The 15,284-nt window shown below is 43.1% G+C and overlaps 1 protein-coding gene across 9 annotated transcripts in view; it reads right to left on the reverse strand.

Annotated features, from left to right (window-relative positions):
* Nucleotides 1-15,284, reverse strand: part of mef2d (myocyte enhancer factor 2d) — a 143,865-nt gene that overhangs the window by 90,061 nt on the left and 38,520 nt on the right. For all 9 annotated transcript variants that reach the window (XM_039804959.1, XM_039804962.1, XM_039804955.1 and 6 more), the window contains exon 2: nucleotides 2,280-2,671. In XM_039804959.1, the coding sequence (XP_039660893.1) occupies nucleotides 2,280-2,333 (54 nt within the window). In that variant the 5' untranslated portion in view covers nucleotides 2,334-2,671. The remainder of the gene's footprint in view (nucleotides 1-2,279; nucleotides 2,672-15,284) is intronic.

Consider the following 15,284-nt stretch of genomic DNA (forward strand, 5'->3'; position numbering starts at 1 on the left):
TGCTCTCCTTTATGGAAATGCAACCCGCTAAGATTGATGAGGAGAAAACTGTGGATGATTTTTTATTTTTTTTTTCCAAACCCCTACGGCCAGCTCGCTCTCGCGCTGCTCAGGTCTCATTCAGCCGGGCAACTTGTTTCTCTCTCCGTCTTGTGCGTTTTTTTTTCCCCTTTCTCTATCTGCTTTTGAAGGTGGGCACATCAAATCCATTACTCAATCTGCTCAATGGAGCGAAGCCCATTTACCAGTTGACTCATTTTAGATGGATCATTTACCCTTTCATCCTCTCTGACAACGCCACCGATGAAACCAGAGGGACTGAGGCTGTTTGTTTGTTGTTGTTTGTTTTTTTTTTTTGGGAATCATACTTTCTTGCTCTTTTTTTACTGTAGGGTGGAAGAGGGAGGCCTTTGGGGGTCTGAAAAAAGCCCCCATGATTACTTAGCGGAGTCATATGAGCTTCATAAAACAGGATGCTATTATATTGTTCTGTTGTGGCACTGCTGAGAGAACAGCCACTAGCTTGTTCATGCTACACGGGACACGTGGAAACTGAAAAGGATCCCTGGGGGGAATTTGTTATCGCATGAGTTACAGTTTTCTGTCAGCGCGATGGAATTCAGTCGCGGAGGAGTGGAAATGTTCTTTTCTGAGAGCTGAGCGGGACGCATGACAGAGAGATTGAGTTATACGGGGGAGTTCAAGCCAGTTTGACGTCAGATTAATTGGATAAATGTGTGATTTAAAGCATCGACAATGGGCACCATCATGCTGTGTTTTGCGCTAAGCTGCATCTATAGTGTATTCAGGGGTTACTGTGGCTACATTTCTTAAAACGGCGTTTTGAAACAAAAACGATCTCCGTACACACTACAGACTATTCTTCGTCCACATTAACCCATTTGACAACACATATCACATGACCATTCACACACACTGGACATGTGCGTGTCGGTGTAAACGGGAAGCAGATCGTCTGGCGTTACTCTGCGGTTGAAAATCAAGGCTGTAGAAGTTGAAAATACTTTGGCGAAAGAACAACAACGGTGAAAAGTAAGAGCAGGGATTTATCCGCTTGGTTTGACGACGATGTGGAACTGTCACTGAAAAGGTATGTAAGCCTACCAAAACCGCTAAGACTGACTGGCTGCGTCGTCGTTTCCAAAGGTCTCCATTTGGGCCCGTCCAGACTACAAAGCAACCCCGGAGTTTTCAACCCAAAACGGGGGGAAACGGTGTTTCAAAAAGTCTTCATTTTAGGGGCTCGTAAACGGCCAAGTAGTGCCAAAACATAGTAGTGTAGATGTAGCCTGTGTAATCACAGCTTTAATTTGGGGAGCGTGCCTATGTTCCCACAGCCCTATGTTCCCACATTTCTAAGAATGTTTTTCAAAATTAGGCCATATGTTCCCACAGTTCTAAGATTCTTTTCAAAATTAGGCCATATGTTCGCACATTTCTAAGATTTTTTCAAAATTAAGCCCTATGTTCCCACATTTCTAAGATTTTATTCCTAAATTAAGCCCTATGGTCCCACATTTCTAAGATTTTTTTCAAAATTAGGCCCTATGTTCCCACAGCTCCCACATTTCTAAGATTTTTTTCAAAATTAAGCCTTATGTTCGCACATTTCTAAGATTTTTTTTTTAGAAATTGGACCCTATGTTCCCACAGTTGTAAGATTTTTTTCAAAATTAGGCCCTATGTTCCCACATTTCTAAGATTTTTTTTTAGAAATTGGACCCTATGTTCCCACAGTTGTAAGATTTTTTTCAAAATTAGGCCCTATGTTCCCACATTTCTAAGATTTTTTTTTCCAAAATTAAGCCCCATGTTCCCACAGTTCCCACATTTCTAAGATTTTTTTTTCCAAAATTAAGCCCTATGTTCCCACATTTCTAAGACTTTTTTCCTAAATTAAGCCCTATGTTCCCACACTTCCCACATTTCTAAGATTTTTTTCCAAAATTAGGCCCTATGTTCCCACAGCTCCCACATTTCTAAGATTTTTTTTCAAAATTAGGCCCAATGTTCCCACATTTCTAAGATTATTTTCAAAATTAGGCCCTATGTTCCCACAGTTCCCACATTTCTAAGATTTTTTCATTGGGCTGTGGAACCATTGGGCTGTGGGACCATCGGGCTGACCCCTTAGTCACGTGCGTCTGTTATTGATGCTCTAATCGGGCTGCTGATCACTGATGCAGCTGCTAGCTCAAGTTAAATCAGGAAGTCATTATGCATTCAGACATTGTTGGCTCTGGTAATTGTTTGCTGACCTGTCTGTTGCGTTCGTCAGTGATCCTCTGGATCTGAATCTTTTTCCTCCCCATGTTTCCGGTGTGGCGGTGGGAGGGGCAAGGGAGAGGGGGGGGGGGGGGCTGTCGCTGTATGTCTTCCTCCTTAAATGTCTGGTCTCCTTCCGTTTGTCCTGTCCGTGCACGCGGACTCAGTCAGGAAAGCAGCCGGGCAGGGAGGCTGTCGCCCCGTAGATTTAAAACAAAAAATATATAAAAAAATAAAATAGGGAGAAGGAGGAGAGGAAGAACAGGGTTTTGGTGTGCTGTGCCCTCTTCAGATCATGGTCCTGTTTTCCAGGTGGGGGCAGGTCATCCACACTCAGGCTGCACTGGGATCCTATGCCCTCCCCTTCACCTCAGCTGGGCAGCTCCTGCAAAACACAGAGGCATTCATTCATCAGACTGAGAGAGAGAGCGAGAGAGAGAGAGCGAGAGAGAGAGAGAGAGAGAGAGAGAGAGACTTTGTTTGTATACTGTGACCCACTTTAGCTTCTACAAACACTGTATTTGCATTGACCCGTCATCAAGGAGAGAATAAATGATGCAGCAATGCATTTCAGAAGCACATGGTGGGGCTGAGAGCAGGAGGCCCTCAGGGGCCCGCGAGGAGGGAGGCTGCGCTGTGTCAGCTTCATTAGAGGCATCACCGCCACATCACTGATCTGCTGGTCGCCCGCGGCAACCGGCCGGGGCCGCCTGACACGCCGAATGTGATTCCCCGATCGCAGGCGGAGCGGAGAGGAGCCCACGAGACTGTGGATTCCACATATCTCCCCCAGGTTTCAGGCTGTTTAACACGATTAGGGCCGCAACAAACGATTACTGTCACTGTGGATTGATCGGTCGATTAATTCCTCGATTAAATCGATGAGCTGTTTGGTCTATACAATGTCGGAAAATGACGAAAAATGTGAATCAGTGATTCCCCAAAAGCCCAAGATGACGCCCGCAAATGTCTTGTTTTGTCCACAACTCAAAAGATACAGTTTATTGTCACAGACGGGAGAAGAAACTAGAACAACATTCACGTTTAAGTAGCTGGAAACTCAAACCGATTAAAATCGATTATCAAAATAGTCTGCAATTAATTTAAAAGTTGATAACTGATCGATTAAGCGATTCATCTTTGCAGCTCTGAACCTGATCTGTGTTGATCGTAGCAGGGCAATGTGACAGTTGAAACTCCATGTATGGAAATTATTCTACATTCAACTACACAAAACATCTGGGACTGTCCTTTTCATGTTGTGTTTTCCAGCCTCTCAGGACAGACTCCTGACATGTCTGGAAAGCATGTATGAGTGGGCAGATTCCCACCGATGACACCCCGCATTTAAACGGCAAGCTGGCCGATGCGGTTTTGTGTCCAGTGATTAACATTATGCCTTAATACTACCTAAACTGAACGCTGACCTCACTCCATGCAGCACAGAGAAAGATGACGAGCGTAAAAAGGCATGTCTAATCCCGCCGTGCGTCTAACTAACCATGAAATAAGGGTGGTCTGCGATATGTTACAACGCCTGATCAGAAACAGATGATCGGTGCATTATACATTTCCAATTTAAAAAAAAGGGGGGGGGCAAAGCAGAGACAGAAAGCCCCAGAGTGATTCTGCAAATTCATGCAAAGTCATGAATGAATGAGAAGGCTGCAGCAGCCCAGGAATGGCAACAGAGGCGAGGACCGTTTTAGGCCCCGTTTCTACTATTTGTGGTTCAGCTTTAAAAATAGCGCCTGGCTATATATATACACACATACAGACTGTGTGTGTGACACACACACACACACACACACACACACACACACACACACACACACACACACACACACACACACACAGACACACAGACACACACACAGACACACACACACACACACACACACACACACACACACACACACACGACTGGGAGCAAAGTGGCAGCATTGCAGAACTGAAGCAACTGGAAAGGCGTGAGTACAGACACAACACCAGCTCTCCGGCATTGTTTGCATTCTCGCTACCTGGGAGAGTGGCAGCGGAAGAAGAACGCCCTCTAGTTCCATCCATTCTTATCAAACAAAGCATGTGAAATTGTCTGTTCACAAGACTGACATTCCTTTGGTGATGCTGTGGGCGCTGCACGCTCGTTTAGAGTGGATGCAATTGGCTTTGCTTTGGCAATGAGTTGCTTATGAATTATGCACTGATGGAAGAGACTAAAGGAGCCTGGCTTCTACAGGGAAAATCTGCAGGAACTGAATGTACAAACCCATTGGCAACATCTTTCTAATATCTGGTTCCAGCCCAAACATTTTCTAAAAATCCATGTTTAAATCCTCTGCTTCTCTTCATCTCCATCTCCTCCCTTTTGACTGGCAGGGATTCAGAAAGAGAGATCAGTAAAGCATATTGAATTCTGCGTGGATCCCCTCATTAGTGTACTTCTTGAAAAGAGTAGGTGTTCCCAATATGTTGTACATTCGTTCTTGTCATCCGGCTTCCCACTCCACGTAGTGAAGAAGTGTCGGTGGCATCATTTAGCTAAATAACGAAGAGGTGTGTGTTCGTGCTCTCTCACGGCCTTCGTTAGCCACTGAGCAGTCGGGGGGGGGTCGCTCCCGTTGCAGTGGAAGTTCAAAGGCAGCTCGGCGAGGGATTTGTCTTTAGGCTGCGGGCTGATCACACATGAAAAGGCTGCCCGGGGTGGTCAAGTCTCGACCTTTTATCCTTCATGCTGCCGGAGCTCGCTTCCCATGTCTGATGTCAGGCCGAATCTGCGCTCTCACACGGGAAGCAGAGGGCCTGGAGTGTGTCTGCTGCCTCGCTGAGCAGGGCCAGGGCGACACAGAGGCTCTGGACAATGAAAAAGATTAACGCTGATAATTAGGAATCTACAGCGGACCCAGATAAGAACCCTGGGGACCGCCTAAATGTTATTTTGCAAGGGGCCAATGACGAGCTCTTCTTTTGCATTTTAGAACAGTTGCACTAAGGGAATATGGACATAAAAGCACACACTGGAGTACAGGAATTCAGAGCTTCTGAGGAAACGGTTCAAGTACAGCTGCTACGTTCACTACATTTCGTCAGTCTGGAATATTGCAGCCGTCAAGACTTGATGGAAATTGTATCATGCCTGTGGATAAACTGGGCGGCTCTGTCTTGATAAAGCTCTGTGATGCTTCTTCCCCGTCTAATGTGAGATGCTTTCATGCACATTTGTATCGAGGCAGTAAAAACAAAACACACAAAAAAACCATAGCACACTTGCCTAGTACTTCTACATCATTTCAGTCTATTTCTGTGAAGTATATTTTCTGAATTGCCATTTTGTTTTGTTTTTGCTTGCCTAGACAATGGGATTTGTGATATTGACTTAAGCTAGCTTTAATATGAGACAAATACAAATTAGCAATACATGTTTGAAATGAAAGCGTGCTGTCAAAAAGATTTATCGTACATGTAGATATACAAGATATTTAAAAAGGCACAACAGTATAAAACCTGCATAAAACAGAAGTGATCATTAGAAGTGGTATAAAACAGAAACTATCACTGTACAAATGTGTCCACTAAGCTTTAGAGTAGGCACCTCAGGTCATAGCTTGCCTGCAACAAAGATGGGTCCATAAAAGAAAATGTTGCATCGCATCATTATCCCTGACATCTGTTGCTACGCCCGTTAAACATTTTAAAGCTCCAATCTTCTATTCCAACGATGTGGGTGGAAAGCCACAAGCTGGGAGGGCAATATTTTGGTCTTGACATTTATCCATGAAGAGAAAGTTGACACAGGGATGTTCTTATTTCACCAACCACATGCTTTGGGTTATGCACAGTTTCGGCTGATGGCTTCCAAATACAACCGCAGTTTTCTGCGGTGGGAGAATAAGAAGCTTCCTTTGGGCAATCAAGGGTTAAGCGATTTGCTAAAGGGCACGTCAGCCTGATTTTCCCATACCAGTCGAGGTTTGTGAACTGGTGACCTTCCTCCTGACAACCTGCCTCGCTGTCCTCAAGGCTAATTCTGCCCTCGATTTTTACTGATACGTCGCCACCTATGTTTCTGCCAGAAGCCGCATGTGTCAGGAGGCTGCAGGGCGGTGACTGAGTCATGACACAGAAAACAAACCACTCAAATGCCACAAAATGCAGCGGGAGACTGCTGTGTTTGGGTTCGACATGATTCGAGTGTACACAGCATTCTGTTGGCTTTTACAAGGAAACATGTGACGCTATCAGATGACTGCGCTGTGTGCGTGCGCACTAAGGCTTGACTGATACGGTCCAATATTTGGGTCAGATACAAGTGATAATCAGAGCAGAACAAGATCTGTAATAGACTGGAATTAAAAATAAATTTTCAAGGTTGTTTTTCTTGTGTGTGCTATTGTTGGTCTAGGATAGAGGTTTTACAATTCTGACACTGTGGGCCCCCTCTCAGACAAAATTGAGACAATTGTTTCCCCCACAACACAAAAAAAGAAGTTTTGCTAAAATCATTTTCAGTGATTTTAGAGGAGCGTTATCAGTATGCCCACATGATAAGTCTCTAATACAACACTAGCAGTAGCAATATATTGGTCAGGCCTCAGCGTGTGTTATCTGTAAGTGTGCATGTTAGTGTGCATTTGTGTTTGTGTTTGTGTCTGTCTGTCTGTCTGTCTGTCTGTCTGTCTGTCTCTTCTTGCATGTCCATCCTTTACTGCCCTGGCGTGTTAAGTGGCAGCAGAGCAGCCTGGAGCGGAGCGATAACAGTCAGCGGTACAGGGCTGGTAGTTGTGGGGTGAAGAAGGTTCACGGCTGCTGGCGCCCTGCCAGAGGACCGTTGAGAAATCCATCACCACGTTTTTTTTCCCACTCCGCACCCACATGTGCCGAGCCTGACCACCGCAGACCCCCGCGGCACCGGCCACACCCTGTATAAACTGTGATTACTGCAACCTTGGACTAACTCGGTCCTGTATGGTTTATTGGATGGTGCAATGTGCCGCAGACTGTCTGGAGCATCCTCAACGCAATATGCATGCGCTTCTGCCAAATGTGATGATGATGAATGCAAGTGAATGTATATACCTAGTAAAGATTAAACATATATATTTAAGTCAGAGATATGGCCATAATAATACACTACAGAACTACAGATCCATTGTATTGTAATAAAATAATTAGGGCTGCTCCCTCTTAGTCGCTTAGTAGACTAAATTGGTCGTTTTAGTCTTAGTTGACTAAGATTTATTTAGTCAATTAGTAATTTTTTTATGCTTTTTTTCATGCTGAATTACTTGTTTCCGAGAAACGTATGAGCACATCTCTGGTAAACACAAGATTTAAAGTGCTGCTTTTGCATAAATCTTAACTCAGAAACTCAGCTTTACAGATGGTAAACAGACTGCATTTGTATTGCGCTTTGCCGAAGCGCACAGATCTGTCGATTAAATCAACCAATCGATTAGTCAACCAAATCAGAGTGTTGGTCGACTAAGAATTTCTTTAGTCGAGGACAGCCCTAAAAGTAATCGATTAAGCTATCTATCACAAACTTTGAAGTGGGGCATTTGAATTTCAAACTAAAGCGCAGTCTCGACCGCAAACGTTACATCAGCGTCATGCCCGCATGCTGACACCATGACACCCTGAGGCGACTGTCTGTACTGCCTGTGTCTGGTCCGCAAATTTCAAAGCCTCGAGCAGCAGGGCAGGGGGGTTTTGGCGATCTGAGCAGAGCTGTCTTTTGGCAGTAAATGTACAGTTTAGGATACGGTTTCTCTATGAGAAAAAACTGCACTGCAGCTCCGCAATACCCAAAAAGTTTCCCGTCTGGCTTTCCAGCTTCTGGGCAAAAGTTAAGGATTACAAGCCAAAGCAAAAGTGTGCTACTCTCTGGCTCTGTACAGAGACACAGCACCTCTGCTCTGCCTAGTTTGCAAAAATGTACATCAAATATATTAATTTAGGCCTTTTATTTATTTATTTATTTTTTTAATTTATTTATTTTTAAAAATCGGGCATCAACTTCGCATTACGCACATTACACAAAAAAAATAGACGCCGTGTAAATGAAACGCTTCAGGTAACGTTTACACCCGTGAGATGGGGCTGAGATGACAAATGTGACAAATGCGAGTGAAACTACTACACAAAGACCGGCAACAATTTTAAAACCATGCTCTCCCTGAACTGTGAAAGTGAAAATAAGTGAAGCAAAGAACTGTTTGTTTGCAAGAACATTCGGCTGTGTTGCTGAGAATGACCGATACCAACACGTGATACTGACCCCTAAACCAAAGTACACAATTACCAGTCAGCAGCATTTCTGTGACAGATGCATCGTCCAAAAAGTTGCGCTATGAATCACTGGCCATTGTGTACTGATGTTGGGGTGGCAGTTGGCATTTTTGGCAGGCATTTGGCTCTTGGCTAGCACCGAAATTACCAAAAACTGAGGAGCTACTGCCAATAATATTGCCACATATTTCAATTCATGTACAATTTGTACATTTAAAAGAGAATGAAATCTGATTAAACTGTACAGGAAATCCAAATTTATCTGCATAATCTTTACAAATAATCTTTACATATCAAACCTAATTGCTCGGTTCGACAAAAAATCAGTTTTAAGTTAATAAAAAATGGATGCATGGAAAGATAATGCCAATAATAGTGCAGCTTAAACAGGAGGATTGTTATTGAATCGATGTTGCGGCCACATCAGCTGCTCCTAAAAATATACATGGCACTCTAAAGTATGCCCGATCAAAGTGTCCAACAAATATCAGGGGTTGTGTGTCATGATATCTTTACAAATCATGTTAACTGTTGATGAAATGCATGAGTTAGCAGGAGATCTGCAGTGGATTTCAGGGCTTCAGGTTTCAAGAAGAGGGCACCCTGTCCTGACCTCCGCGGGAGGGCTTTCAAAATGACTGATCTGTCCCTCAGTTTAATGTCTGGGCGGATCGATATCGCTCCAATATTCATTCATCACTCAGTGTTTGCACAGACGCGCCTGACGAGATGAGCGAGATGACACATGATGTTGTCAGATGCTTTGTACAACCGTGAATCACGTGGAACCAGATAAAGCAGGTGTTTCGGGTTGTGGCGTGCCGAAACGGTCACAAGACGGGGGCGTCTTTGAACAAAGATGGCTGCCGGAGAAGAACAAGGACACGTGATCGGCATGGCGCTCCCGTGACTTTAAAGAGCCCAGAAATTTATATTCCTTTAGGGCTGCAACTAACGATTATTCTCATTGTTGCTTAATCGGTTGATTATTTTCTCAATTACTCCGTTAGTTGTTTGGTCTACAAAATGGTTCAAAATGTTGATTAGTTTCGGTTTCCCAAAAGCCCACGAGGACATCCTCAAATGTCTCGTTTTGGTCCACAACTCAAAGAGATTCAGTTTACGATCACAGAGGAGAGAAGAAACTAGAACAATATTCACATTTAACAAGCTGGAATTAGTGAAGTTTTTGAAAGAATCGACTCAAGAAATAATCAAATAGTTGGCGATTAACTTAGTAGTTGACAACCAGTCGAGTAATTAATTAATCCTTGCAGCTCTATTTCAGTCTGAACTTCCAGTTGAATGTCTTTTGAGCGCCCCAGCTTTATGAAACAGTCTAAATAGCAGCAGCAGCCCTTTAAGCTGCAAATATGTGACCATAGTGTCATCACAAAGGCATTAACGCATAAGGTTCATACGCAGCACAGCCAGCATTAAGGTACACTGTAAGCATGCATCAGGTTTTTATAGGGGGAGCGGGGGAGAAGGGGTAGTCCGAGGGATTCCTTTCTCATTGGGGCACAGACAGAACTGCCGACGGGGTCGAGGTTGGAGGGAGTTGGCTTCTGACTGGGCTGCTGAATCCCCTCATCTGACCCAGCGAGGCTCGGTTTGCGGCCCAACCTTGAGGGTGTTCTGCCAGCACCAGCTGTGGGATATTTACAGCCTGTTGCGGCATGTTTCCGGGCAACCGTTGGACACGGCTCCCGCCGACACTCAGGCCTCAGTCACCCAGCGTGCGTCTTCACTGCATCAACAAAACTTTCACGGCTGATTTCTGTGGTAAAAGCATTTGTGACAAATAGGGCTGGGTTTTAAATCCATTTTCATTTGAATGGTCCTATATTGATTCATTAAATGCAGAATCGATTTGGGGAATTGGCCCAGTGTGGGATTAATAAAGTGTCTTATCTTTGTCTGTATCATTTGAAAGTAGAAGACATAAGCAATCCATATCAACTATGTCATGCTAGCTTGTCATAAAGGGGGTTAAAAAACACTCCAAAGTTAGGCTACATTTTAGTGAGGGAAACACTGGCATGGCCATTTCAAAAGGGGACCCCTTAAATGGCCATGCCAGTTTTTCCCTTGACCTCTCACCTCAAGACTGTAGAGCTGCACTTTATTGGTGTGTTCATGTTTAATAAAAAAGTGCATTGTGCAATTGTAGAATTCCTTTTCATATCCAAGCTAAATTGGTTGTGCGAATGAAATATCCCAAATGGACATTGAATCGGAAATCGAATCGGGACTTTGTGAATCGGAAGCGAATTGGGGAAATCAGCGGCGACACTGAGCCATAATGAGAAATCTTGGAGGACGGGAAGGAGCTGCTGGCCTTGTATCTGAAGCTTGGCTTGTGACTGCGATTGTGCCTGTGCGTCTACGCTGCCAACCCTGGCAGTGGAATATGATCCCCCCCTCCTCCTCTTAACCAATCATGGGTGAGTCTTTGGAGAGGTATGGGAGAGAGAGGGGAGGGCTGATGCAGTGCAAGGGCAGCACTTCTGTGGTGGTGTTGGTGGTGCTTTGGGGGGATGGGATGGGAACGGTGAGGAGATCTGTGCCTCTCGGCTCGTGAATCACACCCACGCTGCCGGGCCGCTGTCAATACGGCAATCTATCTAAGCACACACACACACACACACTCAAACGTACACAAAAACAAACAGCCACACATACTGGGAAAAGCACACACCCACGCATTTAACACGGGGCGCCCTAACTGTCACTGATCCACTGTTTGTGATCAGAGCCTCTGGCATGAATACAGCAACAACACAAAAAAAACTGATAATACCCGTTATGCACACACAGACACACACAGATGTCTTTTGTCCGGCAGCACTGAATGCATGTGGAGCAGGGAGGTTGCTGGCAGGTCACACAATACTTTTGGAGTGGTTTGTTGTTGACTCTGAGAGACTTGCCCCAACGTCGCTGACTGCATCACCGGCGCGGACTATGCGGTTTGACCAGTCAGGTTACATCACAGCCAGAGGTAAACACACTCTGACGCCATCCCTGAAAGGGGACGTGATTGGCTGAAACAGTGGAACAATGACAGGGAGAGCTCTCACAGTTAGGACAGGGTTTTTCTGTGTACTAGTCACGGTTGGCAGCGAAGCAGTTCACCTGGCCAAGGATCAGGAACCAATTCAAACCCATGCTAAAGAATTCAAAACTTTAAAAAGAAAGGAACAGTAATGAAAGAAGCTTTGGAGAAAATAGCCTACATCAGAGGAGCTCATTAGGGCTGCAACTAACGATTACTTTCATTGTTGATTCATCGGTTTTCTATTTTCTGGATTAATGGATGAGTTGTTTGGTTTATAAAATGTCAGAAAATGGTGAAAAATGTGGATCAGTGTTTCCCAAAAAGCCCAAGACGACGTCCTCAAATGTCTTGTTATGTCCACAAAACAAAGATATTCAGTTTACTGTCACAGAGGAGAGAAGAAACTAGAACAATATTCACATTTAAGATGCTGGAATGGGAGAAGTTTTTCTCTTTTTCATGAAAAATGAATCAAATCGATTACTGAAATAGTTGGCGATTAATTGAAGAGGTCACAACGGTTTAATCAGCGAGTCTTTGCAGCTCGAGCGGTATGCACTATCCATTAGTTTTTGATTAAGAATTTACATATTGAAATTGTTTTGTCCCTTTCAAGCAGCCGTGGGTTCCCATTTAATTCAACAGAGTATCAATAGAATCTATCAGGGCACTTAAAACTTGCTTCAGTTGTGTTATCCACCCATCGCAGGGCTGCAACTACACGTCATTAGTGTTGCCAGTACAGCTGAAAATCCATCGTTTTGTTTCATGAAAAATAAAATGGCCATCATGAGATCTCCGAGTCCACGATGACGTTTTCAAACTTTAAAATGTCTTGTTTTGTCCGACCAACAGTCTAAGACTCAAAAAATGCTAGTGCTGTCAAACGATTAAAATATTTAAATCGCGATTAATCGCATTAATGTCATAGTTAACTCGCAATTAATCTCACATTTTTATCTATTATAAATGTCCTTTGATTTCTTTTTGTCCCATTATATTTTTTCTCATTTTAATGCTCTTATCAAAGTGGAAAAGTGGATCGGCTTGCTTTGTGCTTTGGTCGCCTGGCTTTGACGATGGGGCGGAGAATTGCCATCAGCTGTGTGCTCGGCCATCAGATGGTATTTCAGACTGGACGTGCTGCGATGATATCTCAGTTCACCACGACAAAACACACAGATCACTTTGGTCTTGACAATGGAACCATTTGGTAACTTTTTAAAAGTAAACTTTCCATTCAGAATCTTATTGCCGTCCATTTCGGCGTCTCGCGCTCGCCATCCACTCAAAACGTAACGTTAGCCTACTACTCTTTGGCCGGCTCGCGAGCCCAAACAAGTGCCGTTAAAATGGGTTTGCGTTAACACCATTAATAAAGCATTTAACTGACCGCACTAAAAAATATATATAAAATGAACAATGATATTAAAGAGGGAGAAGCAGATAAATCCTCACATTAAAAAGAAGCTCAAACCGATGAAAAATGACTTAAACAATGATCAAAATTGAAAATGATTAATCTTCCCATGATGAACTCATCTTTTGGGCACTGGAGCTCGGAGCAGGAGAGGGAATTAGAAAAGCAATCCTCTGGATTGCCACTTACTTCCATTCCATTAAATCCAAGAACCTTTTGTGAATGTACATGTACAGCTCTTGGTACTTGAGGGTGGCCTCGTGTTTTGACAGACTGTCCAGTAAAAGGCCACAGGTTCAATCCCAGCAACAGCTGCACGTCCTGCCTCAGTGTAGAGCAGCAACACGTGGCTATTCCCAACGACACTTAAGCTATCGATTATTTTAGCCTAATGAGTGCTTTTCATAACTTCCCAGAGCCCAAAGAGATGTCTTCAAACTGCTTATTTGCCAAAACAAATCTAGTGCTGGATGCCCATTAGTTGTTACCGCAGTAACAACTATTCTCCCTAGGGTCCACACAAAAGATACTAAACAAAACTAGACAATCAGTGTTACATTAATACTTTTTTTGACTACTGTATTACTTTTAAACAACTAATCAATTAGGCGAATAGACAAAAATGTACATTTTAACTATTGTTAATAATAGTTTAACACTTGCGTTGTCTTCCCGTCAACCTTTTTTTTTTCTACGCCTTTTTTCAGTTTGTTTTTGCTTATTCCAACGTTTTAAATTGTTCAATTTTTCTTCTACACATGTTCAGCGCTTATTTCTACGTCCTATATTTTCTGAAAAAATTGAAAACGGGTCAATTTGACCCAAAGTCAACACAAGGGTTAAGCCCTCGATACGACAAACATACCAATCAGCCTCTGGTTGTACCTTCCCAAATGTGAAGATTTGGTGCTTTTCTATGTTCTATTATATTATATGTAAATTGAATATCTTTGGGTTTGAGGTTGTTAGTTGGACAAAACGTGTTATATAAAGATGCTCCCTCTGGGTCTGGGAACTTGTGGTGAGCGTCTTACACTAGTTTCTAACATTTTATAGACTAATTAGAATTAGATGACAAATCAAAACATATAATCTGCCAATAAATTAATAATGAAAATGATCCTTAGCTGCAGTCCTAAACTCATCAATTAACTGACTTATAGTGTCAGCTCTACAGTATTATTATATATATATATATATATATATATATATATATATATATATATATATATATATATATATATATATAAAAAATTAAAAATGTTACCACAATTTTATAAAAGTTACAATCAGTGTAATAAATGAAGTTCTTACTCATGAAGAACTACTGCGTACATAGTTTGTTTTACAGATAATCTCTAATCTCTTTTTAGGACCAACCATATTGTGTTTTGGAATCTTCTAAAAGAGTTTAAAAGGTTTCCTCCCTCGCAGCTTTCCCCATCGCCTTAAATCTTCTGCGACAACAAAAGGTCTGTGGCAGAGAAAGAAATGCCCTCTAGATAACAACACTGATGGCATCAATGTGACACTTGAGGACAGAGGGCGTGCACGCCGGACTCGGCTCTGTGCAGGAACGTTTGCCGTCACCAGTCGAACGCGTTCTCATCAACGAGGCAGGCAACGAGGGAGAGGCAGTCGGGCGAGATCAAGGCAGCCGACTGTCACTTAAATATAGCCGCTTATCGCAAGTCCTATCAGGTTTATGAACGCAGGTGAGTGGCAGGAGGAATGCTGTTGTTTTAGGCACAATGCTGTACAACGTGCCTATTTAAAGCCTTCGCCACTAACTGTTTTGTGAAATGTCTCCATTATTACCTATGAAACGTGGCCACTGCGAAATGAGGCCGGCAACAAGGCAAAGCCATGAACTTGTAGCAACAGGCGTGTGTAACAATATTATAAACTTGTAGAGTGGTTGCCTCCCCTCAAGAAAATTCATTTTCTGTCATGTCAAAATTGAACGCTGGCGTCTAGTGAGCAGACTAGGGCTGCGACTAACGATTATTTTTCATTGTCGATTAATCTGTTGATCATTTTCTTCATTAAATCGATTAGTTGTTTGGCCTATAAAAATGTCAGAAAAATGGTGAAAAATGTTGACAGAGGAAACTAGAAACTATTCACATTTAAAAAGCTGGAACCTGAGAATTTCTCATCTTTTTCATGAGAAATTAATCAAATCGATGACCGAAACAGTTGGTGATTAATTTAAGGGTTCGCGACTAA

This window comes from Perca fluviatilis, chromosome 7 (genome assembly GCF_010015445.1).
Source record: "Perca fluviatilis chromosome 7, GENO_Pfluv_1.0, whole genome shotgun sequence".
In the NCBI taxonomy this organism is placed as follows: Eukaryota; Metazoa; Chordata; class Actinopteri; order Perciformes; family Percidae; genus Perca; species Perca fluviatilis.